We start from the raw sequence: 12,317 nt of genomic DNA, 5'->3' as shown, positions 1-12,317 counted from the left end.
GATAGACAAGTGCCTAGATTAAGATTACCGACTTGATTACTGGGATATGTCGCTACTCAAATCGCGACTGCTCGAATCTGGTATCATATGCTGTATTCATACATGTGCTTCTCAATCTGCGTTTTGTCATGGGAAGTAGCTTGCGACGATTCTTGCGACGATTCTTGCGAAATACTAGGACGCGGCTCGCAGCATCATGCCAGATGAGGGTCCAAAGCTTAGCACGCACAGACACCACCCGGCGCCTACACGATTACTATTCTTGACCCTTCAAATCTCGGGCACACCATGGGGCAGCATCCTGTAGACCTATGGTTCCTGAGACAAGGTCATCGCATATGCTAGGCTGTGCCACCAGGAAGAACAAGCAGATTTGATCATGTAACAAGCGCGATCTAAGCCAACTCATTCAGCCGCAAAAGTCATGTGACAGCAAACAAGGATCAACAAACACCAATCGATTACAGGAGATGAACTGTGCATATGAAGGTTGCTTTTCTAGAAGTCGCGTGATGGAAAGAAGTATTGCATTACCACGCTGGTGTCGTAGACAGCGAGTAGGTATCTGATGCATCCTGAACGCCAACCATGATTTTTCCGAGCTACAAAGCAGCAAAGCGAGAATACTAGATACAACAACTCCGCTTATCTGTGGCTGGTCTTTCCGATACCACGCTTGCCAGCAGTCTAGGCTAACGTTAGCAAATGTGTTTTTAGTGGGGCGTTCGTTGAGATGACTTACCAAATGCTTGATCAAAGAGCCAGTCTGGTGCCTGTCGGCTTCACCCTGTCTGGCCATTCTGTTCATCTTCTTCTGCGACAACTTGGCCAGCTTCTCCGCCTTTGAAGCGGCAACCTCATTTGTGACACCGTCAGTCCTCCTGTTGGTGCTCTGGCTGCGTCCTCGGCTCTTAGCGCGTTCAAGCGCAGACTTGGGTGTATCGACATCCATAGCATCGGCGCCGGGGCCCTCTGATTTTCCACGGGCCAAACTGCGTCCTCGTGCTTCGGCTTGAGCCGCCGCACGCTCGACAACCTTTGATGTATCGTATCCAAGGCTCTCGAGATGCGATTCCATCTGCGACATTTGCTTCGCCTTCTTAGTTCTAGGAATGACAGCCCTGTTCTTGAGACTCTTGCGCATCTTGGCTTCGTTCCGGATAAGCTGCCTCTTTTCACGGATAAGCTCTGCCTTGTACCGGATATCTGCCTCTTCAGCATCTTCAAGATCGTCGTCTGATTCGTAGAAGCCCTCGCCCTCCAGCTTCTCCTCTTCGGCTTCGAGTGCCGCAAGCTTCTCCTCGATGTCAGGGTCGATGAAGTCGTACACGTTCTGGCCCTTGAAGACTTCGGGGATGCGATCGTGCTTCCACTCGTCGTTATCGAGCAGGTAGTTTTTGCGCAGGTCGATGTTGTATACACCAGCTCCACCGTTCTCTTCTTCGAGATCGCGCTCAAGCATAGGTCGGTCGGGGTCGTCTTTGTTGTACTTTTTCTTGTTCAGAACGGCTTCAGGTATCGAAGTCTCACGAGTGACGCCACCCAATGGCTGAGCAACGTGAATACGGCGGAGCAGTTCACCAAGACGGCCAGAAGGCTCGCCAGCGCTGTTGGTACCAGCCTTCAGCTTCTCGGCATTGCGTGCAGCGATCAAGCGATCACAGACTGAGTTGCGTACGGCCATGACACCCTCGAGAGTATTGCAGGAAAGCTCGAGCATCTCGACTTCGCCAGACTTGAGCATACCCTGAAGCTGCTCTTGGGTCTCAGCATCGAGCTGATCTGGGCGCATGAGGTCGATTTTGTTGACTACAATGGAGATCAACTTGTTTGCGAATAGAGGTTTGATATTGTTGAAGAGGGCGATTTGGGAGGCGACGGAGTAACCGCATTGCTCACTGAGATCCATAAAGTAGAGGATGTGAGCACGAAGATGAGCAATGGCGCAGATGGACTGATGCTCAATGGTGTTCATGTCCTCAAGCGCGTGGTCTAGAATACCAGGAGTGTCGACTGCCTGGAATCGGAGCATCTTGTAGTCGAAATGGCCCACGTACAAACTCTTGGTAGTGAAAGCGTACGGCTGCACCTCGACATCGGCTCTTGAGATGGACTTCAAGAATGACGACTTGCCGACATTGGGGAAACCGGCAATGACAAGGGTGCGCGTGTTGGGGTCGATGGAGGGGAGACGACCCAAATGCTGCCTAACCTGCTCGAGATAGACCAGAGGGTCTTTTAACCTCTTGCAGATGGTGGCCATGCGACCCAGCGCCGCCCTCTTTAGCTGCTTGCACTGGAAGAGAGATTGTCCGTACTTGAGAAGGCGCACATAGTCGCGCGCAACTGTTTCGATGAGTGACTTTGCCGTAGACAGCTGACCCAGGGCAATTCGAAAGTGATCCGCATCATATAGTGTGTTGAGAAGATCGCGATGGAACGGGTGGATATCTGCCAGACGGGGAAAGGCCTCGATGGTGGTGGAGAGGCGCTCGGTGAAGGTCTCGGATGTGTATTTGACTTTTCGCGTGTAGAAAGCTCGAATTCTGCTGATCTTGAAACCTGCGCGAATCTGAGTAGGCAATCTGGGGTTTCAGTCAGCTTTTGTGGTCCGTGTTGGATATGTGTGCGCGAGGCGTAGGGCGAATTGCGCGAGTGTGTGTGTATGAAGGAATTTTGCGTCCTACCTCCTCTGGGTCCTGGAGAGCACGATGTCCAGAAACTCCTGGCTCGTGGGCACGGCGGGAATATCCTTCCACTGGGTCTTCATTTTGGCGACTGTGAGCTGTTGTGGTTGCAGTCGTTGCAGTGGTTTGAGCAGTCTGCGACGGGCTGGCAAAAAGTTCGAGCGCGCTATCGATACCAACCAAAAAATACATTTTCCCCACTCAGCGCCAAGCCGTCGCCTCACCAGCGCTAACACTCGATTGAGCCTCAACTCAAGATCTAGCCATCCAGGGATGTCGCTGTCCGCCAGGGCTGTCAAACATCACGCCTTGAATTCCGCCGGCTGCATTGACACAAAAATAGTCGGTCGTGATCATGGGTGCCTTCCGACGTTACATTGGCTACAAAAGTCCGGACCGCAAGGACCTGCCGAATTGTCCGGCTGTGTCGTTTTACCTTGAGATGCTATATGTCTAAGACCATGGCCACTTTACAGGTCGACATTCAGGCTTACTTGTACCTGAACTGAGATTGCCTCGGGCTGGAATACGACCAACGATAGTAGGACCGAATCGACCGGAAACCCTCAGCTGGAGGACAACAAATCCTCAACATCCCCTTGATTCACTCCCAAGACACAACGTGCAATGAGCTGCCATCGGCCTGATTGCGAATGGCTTCAACTCAAAAACCTCACTGGGCTCAAGGTGCCGACACTCGCTGCAAATGCCGACCTTTCAGGTATCGGAGTGCGTATTCCGATCCATTCCGCGTGGGTCCGACTGACAGTGGGTACAGGTCATTGTGGGCTTCTCCATGTCGGCGTACCTCACATTGCTGATGCTCCTACTCCACTACATCACCATCTTCGACCTTGGGAATACGGGTAATGAACATACAGCACCTGTCAACTCAGTCGACTATGGAATCCTTACTTGGATTCGCTCTCACATCCTCTCCTGGAGACCCAGCAGACGCTTCAACAAAGCCATGGAGAAGTCGGTTTTGACTCTCGGCGATTTGAATGTTGTCACAGGCATTGGAATCTTGATTGCCGGCTACTCGCAACTCAAGTGTGGTATTTCTGCTTATCACTGGCAGATCATGGTCTTCATTTCCTGGTTCGCTAGCTTCTCTTTCGTATCGGCCATGACTTTTCTCCAAGGCTACTTCCGAGTCAACAGCACCATGCGCCTTATACGCATCTCTTTCATGGTCATTTTCGTAGGCTTGTTAATAAGCGCGTTGTTCCCAACTGGGTCGAGAATGTGGCTGAACGCATACCCCGACGACACCGAGGGCTTCTACCCTAGCATGAACGCCGCCTGCTTTTTCACTGAACTTCGCATGCCTGCCAAGTTCCATAAGGGCGCCAATTTCTGGACCATGATCTTCTCTGTCCTTCTCATTTTCGGCTCTCACTTCCATTGCGGTATACGCCTGTTCGACCCAACTGCAGGCACCTCGCGTAAATATCTTCGGACGATACCCGGTAGGAAATTCAAACAAGTCCTCTACTCCATGGAACGCAGAGCAGGCAAATCTTACAGTCTTCATGCTCTTGTCTGGAAGGCTGTATATCTGTTTACATACGCCATCTTTACCTTTGTTCGAGCTGTCTACGACATATGCGAATCGATGCTTGCAGAGATAATCTGGTTAGCATTTGCAATGGCATGGGGCACCATCAAAGTTTGGTTGACGCGCGCTTCAGCAACAATCAATTTCGACGGCAAGAATTATACCTCAAATTCGCTCTCCGAAGAGAACTTCTGGTCGTTCGGTCAAATCCTTCCGTTGGTCTTATTCCTGCTGCCCTTACTCTCCATGGCTCAATCGTACCTTGAAGACAATGCGAAAGAAGAGGAACACATGCGAGCAATTGCAAGCCCCGAGATTACAACGCGAAACGAAGAACCGAAGCACGTGACTGTAAGAGCATTTACTGACACCACCGACGCGAGCAATGCGGCTTTTGTTCACTCAAACACGTGGACTTCCTTCAACCTGGATGAGACAAAGCGTACTAGGCTTGTCGATCTCCCCCCTTACCCCTACCTCAACTTCTCTTCGCATTCATGGTACCGCGACCACCTTGCTCTTTTGTTGTTTCAGATCCTTATGGCAGCCACCACGGCGCTATACTTTCTCACGTCATTGGGCGACGTCCTCGGCATTTCCTCTATCCTCCGTAGCCGACTCTTCGTTATCTGGGGGCTGGTGTTCATCCCGCTGGCTTCGTTGCTCCATTTGACAATCTGGTATCTTGGTGCATTGGTCGTAGGGTCATGGCCAGGGCCAGGTGCTAAGAATTGGTTGATGGGAAATGGAGAGGGGTGGAGGAACAAGAGCAAAAAGAGTATGTTGGGGCGAACGGTATTTTGGACCTGCAGGATAGGCCTTATACTCGGTTTACTGCTGTTCACATTCTTCCTGAGCATGGAAATTGCAGGACCGCAATCGCTATGGCCGTAATCGTAATGTTGGGGGTAAAGGATTTATGTAAGATGACGTTTTGTGTTTTAGCAAGTTTTGATACCATGGACAATTTTTATTTCCACCCCTCAGACTAGAACCTGGAAATGAGCATCTACAGGGTTCTTCCCGTTGATGGTGAGGACATCTTGTGGACAGGCGCTCATCACCACAACCACGTCCCGGAGTGCCTCCAAGACGACGTAATCACCCGGCTTCGTCTTGGGCTCTTCGAAACTAACGCCACGCTTCGCCCCCTCGCCTTCTTGCGTAATGGGGATATTCATAAACAGGTTGAAGGGATCCGGGACTCTACCGCCTAGCTTGCCTTGCATTGCTTCCAACGCCTCTTTCTCCTCCGCATCAAGAGATGACGATGCAGAAAGCGCATGTAACGCATCCCAAAAGTTATCCGTACAAGACTCGTGGTATCCGTTGACGCCCAGTTCGCTGTACCGCCATCTGTCACACGCTGCGATCAACGTGTCGTGCACACCAGGACTCGTGTCTTCGACCACCTTTACCATCGGCGCTCTCTTTTGGCTGACCATGACATCGCCTACTGCGGGCGTCACTTTCAGCAGTGTCGCCCTACAGTGACACATGGACATGTATTCAGGTGCACTTGCAGCGGCATTGGCAACATCCGAGTACTTGGAGGGCGAATCGGAAGTTGCGTTTGGATATATAGGTGCTTCGACTTTTGAGGATGCTGTTTGGAGGTCGGTGGAAGGCAATGCAAGAGCCCACGTGTCGACTACTTGGTTACCATGCGTGTTTATTATCTTGATCTTTTGGCCGGCCTTGATGATGGTGGCTGCACCCCGGCGTGCGGGTATAGTCTGGATGGAGGACATGATGAATACTGAAATTGACAGAATTGAGGTTTGATCTTGTGAGAGAGCACTATTGATATCAGGTTCGGAGGGGTAGTGGTACATATACGTCTACCCCACTTGCTATTGCGTCAGGCGGGACAACATGATAGGAAGGTAGGATCCGATATCTGACCTGTTCCTGTCGCGCAAGATTGGGACAAGATAAGTCACAGTCATGAGACTTAGCAACGCTAGATGCGGGGGAAGGGGGCAAGTTGAGAAATGGACATGCTACCACGAAATCGATCATCATCTTTGTAGTTGGAACCCATCCATTTCTTATTCTTAGATTGTTCTTGAATCCCTCAGATTACTATTACAATCAATAGTTGTCGTGGTGAGTGTATGCAAAGTGGGGCGATCTGGGGTCGCGCCAGCGAGGTATCCATGGATCCATAGTCGTCACGTGTCAAGGGCGCGACTTCCCAAACGGCCACCCTAGCATCATCCCCGAAACGCCGCAACCCAAAATATCCCCACCCCAGCTTGACTCGACTCCTTCACCGCCAGCCAGGACCATTCCTACCCAACCTTCACCATGGCTGCCCTCGCGACCAAGACGCAGTCGCAGAATATTTTTACTAAATTGAAGTCGAAGCCTGCGAACAAGGTACGTCTCGCTCCCAGACAATGCCCAACCCAGACCTAACGCATGCAGATATGCTTCGACTGCGGCGCAAAGAACCCAACATGGAGTTCTGTTCCCTTTGGAATTTACCTATGTCTCGATTGCTCGTCCAACCATCGTAACATGGGTGTCCACATCTCGTTCGTGCGATCTACCAACCTTGACAGTACGTTGAACCCCTAAGACACCAGACGTCATACACCATGGGGACACATGCTGATTTGAGACAGTTTGGCAATGGGACCAATTGCGCATCATGAAAGTCGGCGGTAACGAAAGCGCAACCAAGTACTTCCAGTCGCACGGAGGCTCTGCTGCGCTCGCGAGTAAAGACCACAAGGCCAAATATACCAGCAATGCCGCCACCAAGTACAAGGAGGAGTTGAGCAGACGTTGCGCTGCCGACGCCAGAATGTAAGTCGCCGCATGCCAATGTGCAAGCCCATGTACTAATCATAGGCCAGGTATCCGGATGAGGTTGTCATCACCGATGTCGTCGAAACTGGCAGTGACGGCACCAGCACCCCCGCCGGCGACGAAGACGACTTCTTTTCGTCGTGGGATAAACCTGCTATCAAGCGACCCTCGAACCCACCCTCGCGAACCGGTACACCAAAAGTTGGCTCACCTTTCCTCAAGCCTGCCAATCCCAACGGGACAGATCGCCCAAAGTCGCCGCTTGCGGGCAGCTCCGAACCAAGCACGCCAACCACCGTCCCAGCTGCAAAGCCAGCAACAGCACGAAAGACTACCGGAGGCTCCGCACCAAAGAAGAACATCCTAGGCGCAAAGAAGAAGGGCCTTGGAGCAAAGAAGGTTGTCGCTGCAGACGGCGGTCTCGACTTTGAGGAAGCAGAAAGGAAGGCTCGGGAAGAAGCAGAGCGCATCGAGAAACTGGGATATGACCCAGACGCCGAAGCCGCTGAGGCCGCCGCAGTATCAAAGTCAAAGGCTTCCGCAGCTTCCGCTATTGTCTCTCCTACGCCTGTCTCTCCACCACGAGGTGGTTTTGGATCGACTTCCAAGCCTGATCGTTCGGATCAGGATATGGAGAGATTAGGTATGGGCGTACAGCGCCTAGGATTTGGACAAGTAGGCGCTGCAAAGAAAGCTGCGCCCCAGAAGAAGATGGGAGGCTTTGGAAGCGTGGGCAAGCCTGCTGTGGATGACAGCGAAAAGTATGCGCGGGAGAAGTTTGGCACACAAAAGGGCATCTCGAGCGATGAGTTCTTTGGCCGTAATGCATTCGATCCTACCGCGACCGCACAGGCCAAGGAAAGGTTATCAGGTATGCACATCTCAGCGCACATGTCTAAATGCCACGCATTTGCTAACCCACATCCCAGGTTTCGAAGGCGCAAGTGCCATCTCTTCCAACGCATACTTTGGCCGCCCCGAAGACGACGTGCCCGACGAAGACTACGGCGACCTCGAGACCGCCGCCAAGGACTTTGTCCGCAAATTTGGTCTCACTGCCGGCGACGACCTAGAGAATCTGACCAACATGCTTGGCGAAGGCGCAACCAAACTGCAAGGCGCGGTCCGAAACTACCTCAACTCGTAGGGAGGGCTTCAGGAAAATTGGCCTTGCGATATGGGACAATGGAGGGGGTGAGGTTATAGAGGTGATTGGGTGCATTGCAGGAGCATGGAAGAGGGCACAGGCACCGTGAGCAATGGCGTTAGGGGCGGGCTTTGTTGTAGCTTCTTTGCACTGAGACTTGTTAGGTTGTTAGCAATAGCAATTGATATCTTTGCCTATGCACTCGGACTATACAATCTCACGATGACACAGAGGGAGAGGAGGTGAATCACACTCGATCAAGATGCACAAAAAAATCATTGGAAAGTGTTCATTTGAAATCAAGGCTCGAGACATTAACACTATATACACATAACAGTTTTTAGATCAGAAGAAACCGCGCTCAAACAGAAATGTCGTGTCCTACAACTTGCTCGCTCCACCCATCAACTCTGCACCAGCACCGGAGATGGCAAGCTTGCCCGTCTCCTTGACCTTTGTCTGGAACATGACTGTGTTGTTCACCTTCCACATCTCGGTGATGAGCGTCTGGCCAGGCAGGACGACACCGGCGAAGCGAACCTTGATGTTCTTGAAGGGGCCATATGTCTGGAGGATGTGTTTACCCGAGATACCGAAGCTGCAGAGGCCGTGGAGGATAGGAGTAGGGAAGCCACCAGCCTTGCTGAACTGGGGGTCGATGTGCAGGGGGTTACGGTCACCGGTGAGACGGTAGAGAGCAGCCTGCTCCTCATTTGTGCGCTCCTCGACGACGGTGTCGGGGGCACGCTGAGGAGGCTTGTGAATCTTTGTAGCCGCACCACGGTCACCGCCCTTCTTCGGGCCGCCAAAGTTGCCTGAGCCACGGATGAAGACTGTGCTCTCGTTGTAGAAGATTTCCTCGCCAGTGTTGGCGTCCTTGGTTACGCTGCCGTATACAACGAGGCCAGCGGCGCCCTTGTCCACAACCTCGACCAGCTTGGGTACGGCGATGAGCTTGGCTTCTGTGGGGATAGGGAATTTGCGGATCTCGAGGTACTGCTCTCCGTGGAGGAGCATGCGGAAGTCGAAGTTGGGCACGATCTCGTCAAAGGAGAAGGGGTTTTCGGCGTTGAAGGGAGGGATGACACCAAAGGTGGGGACGACTTGGAAGTTCGGGTCGCCCTCGTAGACAAGGGGGAGGTCGGTACGCTTGGCGCCAATTCCGAGGTCTGTAGGGGTTGTTAGTCAGATAACGGAGGTCGGAGTACATGAGACTTACTGTAAAGGATGACATCCCTCTCGGTGTACTCAAAGGGAGTACCCTCAGGCTTAGCCGCGAATGCCTTCTTCTGAGCCTCCAGAACCTCCTCGTTGCTCTTGGTGGCCTTCTTCTCCTTCTTGCCCTTGCTAGTGTTCTGCATGTTTGCCATGATGGACTTGAGACCATCACTGTTGTCAGCTGGGTTGTCGGCACGGCCATCGTCGAAGTTGATGATACGTTGCCATTGAGCGAGAACAGCCTCTGGGGTAAGTTTGACGTCGATCGGGAAGCCGTGACCGCCAGTGCGCTGCCACCTAGTAGCCGCGAACCAGCCGGAGCCCATCTCGTACAAGCCACCAGTTGGTTGAGGAGCCTTGTCAGAGACGAGGAGAATGACAAGAGGGGCGTTGTAGTCGGGCTTTAGAGCCTGGACAACCTCCTCAGGCATGATGCTTCGGGTCATCTGAGTACCGGCGTTTGGTGCAACAGTGTTGACGAAAATGTTGTTCTTCTTGCCCTCAAGAGCGAGAGTCCTTGAGAAACCGAGGATACCGCATTTTGCGGATGAGTAGTTGGCCTGGCCAAAGTTTCCGTAGATACCGCTGGTGGAGGTAGTATTGAGGATGCGGCCGTACTTTTGCTTGAGCATGTATGGCCAGGCAGCCTTGGTGCAGGAGTATGTGCCGAAAAGATGAACCTTATGGATAATGTCCCACTGGTCGTCGGTCATGTTGGCGAATGCCTTGTCGCGGAGGATTCCGGCATTGTTGATGAGGATATCAATACGTCCGTAGGTGTCAATGGCAGTCTTGATGACAGACTCGCCGTCCTGTACATCGCCCTTGTTGCCGACAGCCTCTCCGCCAAGCTTCTGAATCTCCTGAACAGTGTTGTCAGGGTTGACCAGATCGTTTACGACGACCTTTGCGCCGCGCTTAGCCAATTGCAAGCAGTAAATGCGACCGAGACCAGCACCTCCACCAGTCACAAGCGCGACCTTGCCCTTGAAGTCAAGCGGCTCACCCTTGGGGTTGGGTGGCAGTTGGTGTGACTTCTCAAGAAGCTCTAGTGCGTTGGCAGGACCATCTGGGTGGTCGGGCTTGGAGAAATCGACGACATCCTTCCACTTGGCTGCAACAGCCTCAGGTGTGAGGGTCTCATCGGCCCTTAGCAGGGCGCCGGATGCGCGCTCCCATCGCAGCTTGGCTACATGTCCTGCACCAGCCTCGAATATTGAGCCAGTCTCGGTGGTTGACTTGTGTGTGAGGACAGCGACGATAGGAACAACCCACTCGGGCTTCATCTTCTCGAGGACATCGGGAGGCATGACAGTCTCGGTCATTCGGCTCGCAGCAATGGGTGCGATGACATTGCAGAGGATGTTGTACTTGAAGCCCTCCTTTGCGAGCGTCTCGGTGAAACCAACCAGGGCAAGTTTGGCAGCTGTGGAAATTAGCCTCTTCTCGCGTCATCAATCGAGTATGGTGCTTACCAGAGTAGTTGGCCTGTCCGAAAGACCCGAATAGGCCGGCAGCCGAGGCGGTGCTGATTACACGTCCATACTTTTGTTTCCTGAAGTAAGGCCACGCTGCACGCGCGCACTTGTATGCTCCCAAGACGTGGACCTTGTAGATGAGGTCCCAGTCTGCCTGCTTCATGTTCTTGAAGCTGACATCTCGTAAGATACCGGCGTTGTTGATGAGAACATCGACGCGGCCAAACGCATCAATAGCCGTCTTGATAATGGCCTCTCCATTCTCTACAGAGTCGTGGTTGGCGACCGCCTTGCCGCCTGCGGAGCGGATCGTCTCTACAACTTTGTCTGCCGCCTGTATACCGAATCAGCCAGAGGAACTTGGGGAGTTGGAAAAGCATACATACCGCTGAGCCAGCGCCCTCGCCCTTGAAGCTTCCGCCAAGGTCGTTAACGACGACGTTTGCGCCGCGGCTTCCGAAGAAGACAGCGTATTCGCGACCGAGGCCGCCACCAGCTCCGGTTACTACAACCGTCTGGCCGTCATATCGCAGCTCCTGTGCAGCCATAATGGGTGGTTGGGCTTCCTAAAGATGATGCCGCTTCTTTCGCGGTAGAAGATTACTGCGTCTGTCTACTGCTTCAAACAAGGAAAGCAGTGTTAAAAGTCAAACGGGGGTATCAGTGAAGATCCCAAAGTGTTCAGATAATGTACAGAAGGTATGAGATGAGAGAATAGGTGTCTTGGAGACGTGATGATCAAGCTTAAGTTGTTCTCCCGGCCATGTCTCGTGAAGCAACCGAGCTGTTCAGACGACTAGTTACCTCGGCCCCGACGGCAGTTGGTCATGTGTGGGGAGCTGCAGGCCGTGCATTGCTCGAGCTTTCACATGCGTCTTACATGCCTGTGCTCCCACGCCTAGACTTCATATGATACTGGCAAATCCTCATCTATCACATGACACTCCGGGTCTACCCATCTTTGCAACCGGAACATTGCTTTAGTCGAGCCCCGGGGCTGCCATGAGATCGCGATGGAAGCCTTGGCAAACTGGCGTGGGTCCAGATGATGGAAAGGCCCGCGAACCTCGGAAACCCCGGAACACGGCTGTACCGTTACGCGTTGAACACATCCTAGATAGCACTTCAAACCACATATCGTGACATCAATTTTGCCAGTACGCTAATTCATCTCGCATGCGCTAGCAGCAGAGGATCAATCTGGGGTTGGCTGTGACCCTGAACTCCGTGGAGAGGGGTTGCCAAGACAATGCGCCATGTATCACGAGGCCTGAGTGCTCTGCTGTGTGTGCTCTCCTATAAAGACAGTCTTTGTTGCCCTAGATTATTTTAACTTGGAATAAGACAAGACATCCGAGTTTCACGGTGTGCCAGGTGGCTTTTGTCCTCTAGTTGTAGTCGATCTGACA

The 12,317-nt window shown here is 52.6% G+C and overlaps 5 protein-coding genes across 5 annotated transcripts; 2 read left to right on the top strand and 3 right to left on the bottom strand.

Moving 5' to 3' along the window:
• Positions 1 to 645: 645 nt before the first annotated feature.
• Positions 646 to 2,770, bottom strand: PtrM4_071020 (nucleolar GTP-binding protein 1; the record flags this gene model as incomplete). Its single annotated transcript, XM_001941591.2, has 3 exons — positions 646 to 687; positions 743 to 2,585; positions 2,688 to 2,770. 3 exons carry the CDS (start codon positions 2,768 to 2,770, stop codon positions 646 to 648), a joined length of 1,968 nt encoding a protein of 655 aa, XP_001941626.1.
• A 544-nt stretch (positions 2,771 to 3,314) lies between these two features.
• On the top strand, positions 3,315 to 5,065 carry PtrM4_071010 (ABC-membrane domain containing protein; the record flags this gene model as incomplete). Its single annotated transcript, XM_066105933.1, has 3 exons — positions 3,315 to 3,416; positions 3,466 to 5,026; positions 5,061 to 5,065. 3 exons carry the CDS (start codon positions 3,315 to 3,317, stop codon positions 5,063 to 5,065), a joined length of 1,668 nt encoding a protein of 555 aa, XP_065964560.1.
• Positions 5,066 to 5,231: 166 nt separating this feature from the next.
• Positions 5,232 to 5,999, bottom strand: PtrM4_071000 (uncharacterized protein; the record flags this gene model as incomplete). The annotated part of the gene is made up of 1 exon (XM_001941593.1): positions 5,232 to 5,999. The coding sequence occupies one exon, from the start codon at positions 5,997 to 5,999 to the stop codon at positions 5,232 to 5,234; it is 768 nt and encodes a 255-aa protein (XP_001941628.1).
• A 559-nt stretch (positions 6,000 to 6,558) lies between these two features.
• On the top strand, positions 6,559 to 8,212 carry PtrM4_070990 (GTPase-activating protein that regulates ARFs (ADP-ribosylation factors); the record flags this gene model as incomplete). Its single annotated transcript, XM_001941594.2, has 5 exons — positions 6,559 to 6,630; positions 6,679 to 6,814; positions 6,879 to 7,062; positions 7,113 to 7,936; positions 7,995 to 8,212. 5 exons carry the CDS (start codon positions 6,559 to 6,561, stop codon positions 8,210 to 8,212), a joined length of 1,434 nt encoding a protein of 477 aa, XP_001941629.1.
• A 381-nt stretch (positions 8,213 to 8,593) lies between these two features.
• PtrM4_070980 (FabG, Dehydrogenase with different specificities (related to short-chain alcohol dehydrogenase)) lies at positions 8,594 to 11,456 on the bottom strand (the record flags this gene model as incomplete). The annotated part of the gene is made up of 4 exons (XM_001941595.2): positions 8,594 to 9,381; positions 9,432 to 10,856; positions 10,906 to 11,242; positions 11,295 to 11,456. 4 exons carry the CDS (start codon positions 11,454 to 11,456, stop codon positions 8,594 to 8,596), a joined length of 2,712 nt encoding a protein of 903 aa, XP_001941630.1.
• Positions 11,457 to 12,317: the final 861 nt, after the last annotated feature.

The sequence above is a fragment of the Pyrenophora tritici-repentis genome, chromosome 2 (genome assembly GCF_003171515.1).
Source record: "Pyrenophora tritici-repentis strain M4 chromosome 2, whole genome shotgun sequence".
Lineage (NCBI taxonomy): Eukaryota > Fungi > Ascomycota > Dothideomycetes > Pleosporales > Pleosporaceae > Pyrenophora > Pyrenophora tritici-repentis.
Note: the sequence above shows the minus strand (reverse complement) of the source record. Positions and strands in the feature narration are given on the sequence as shown.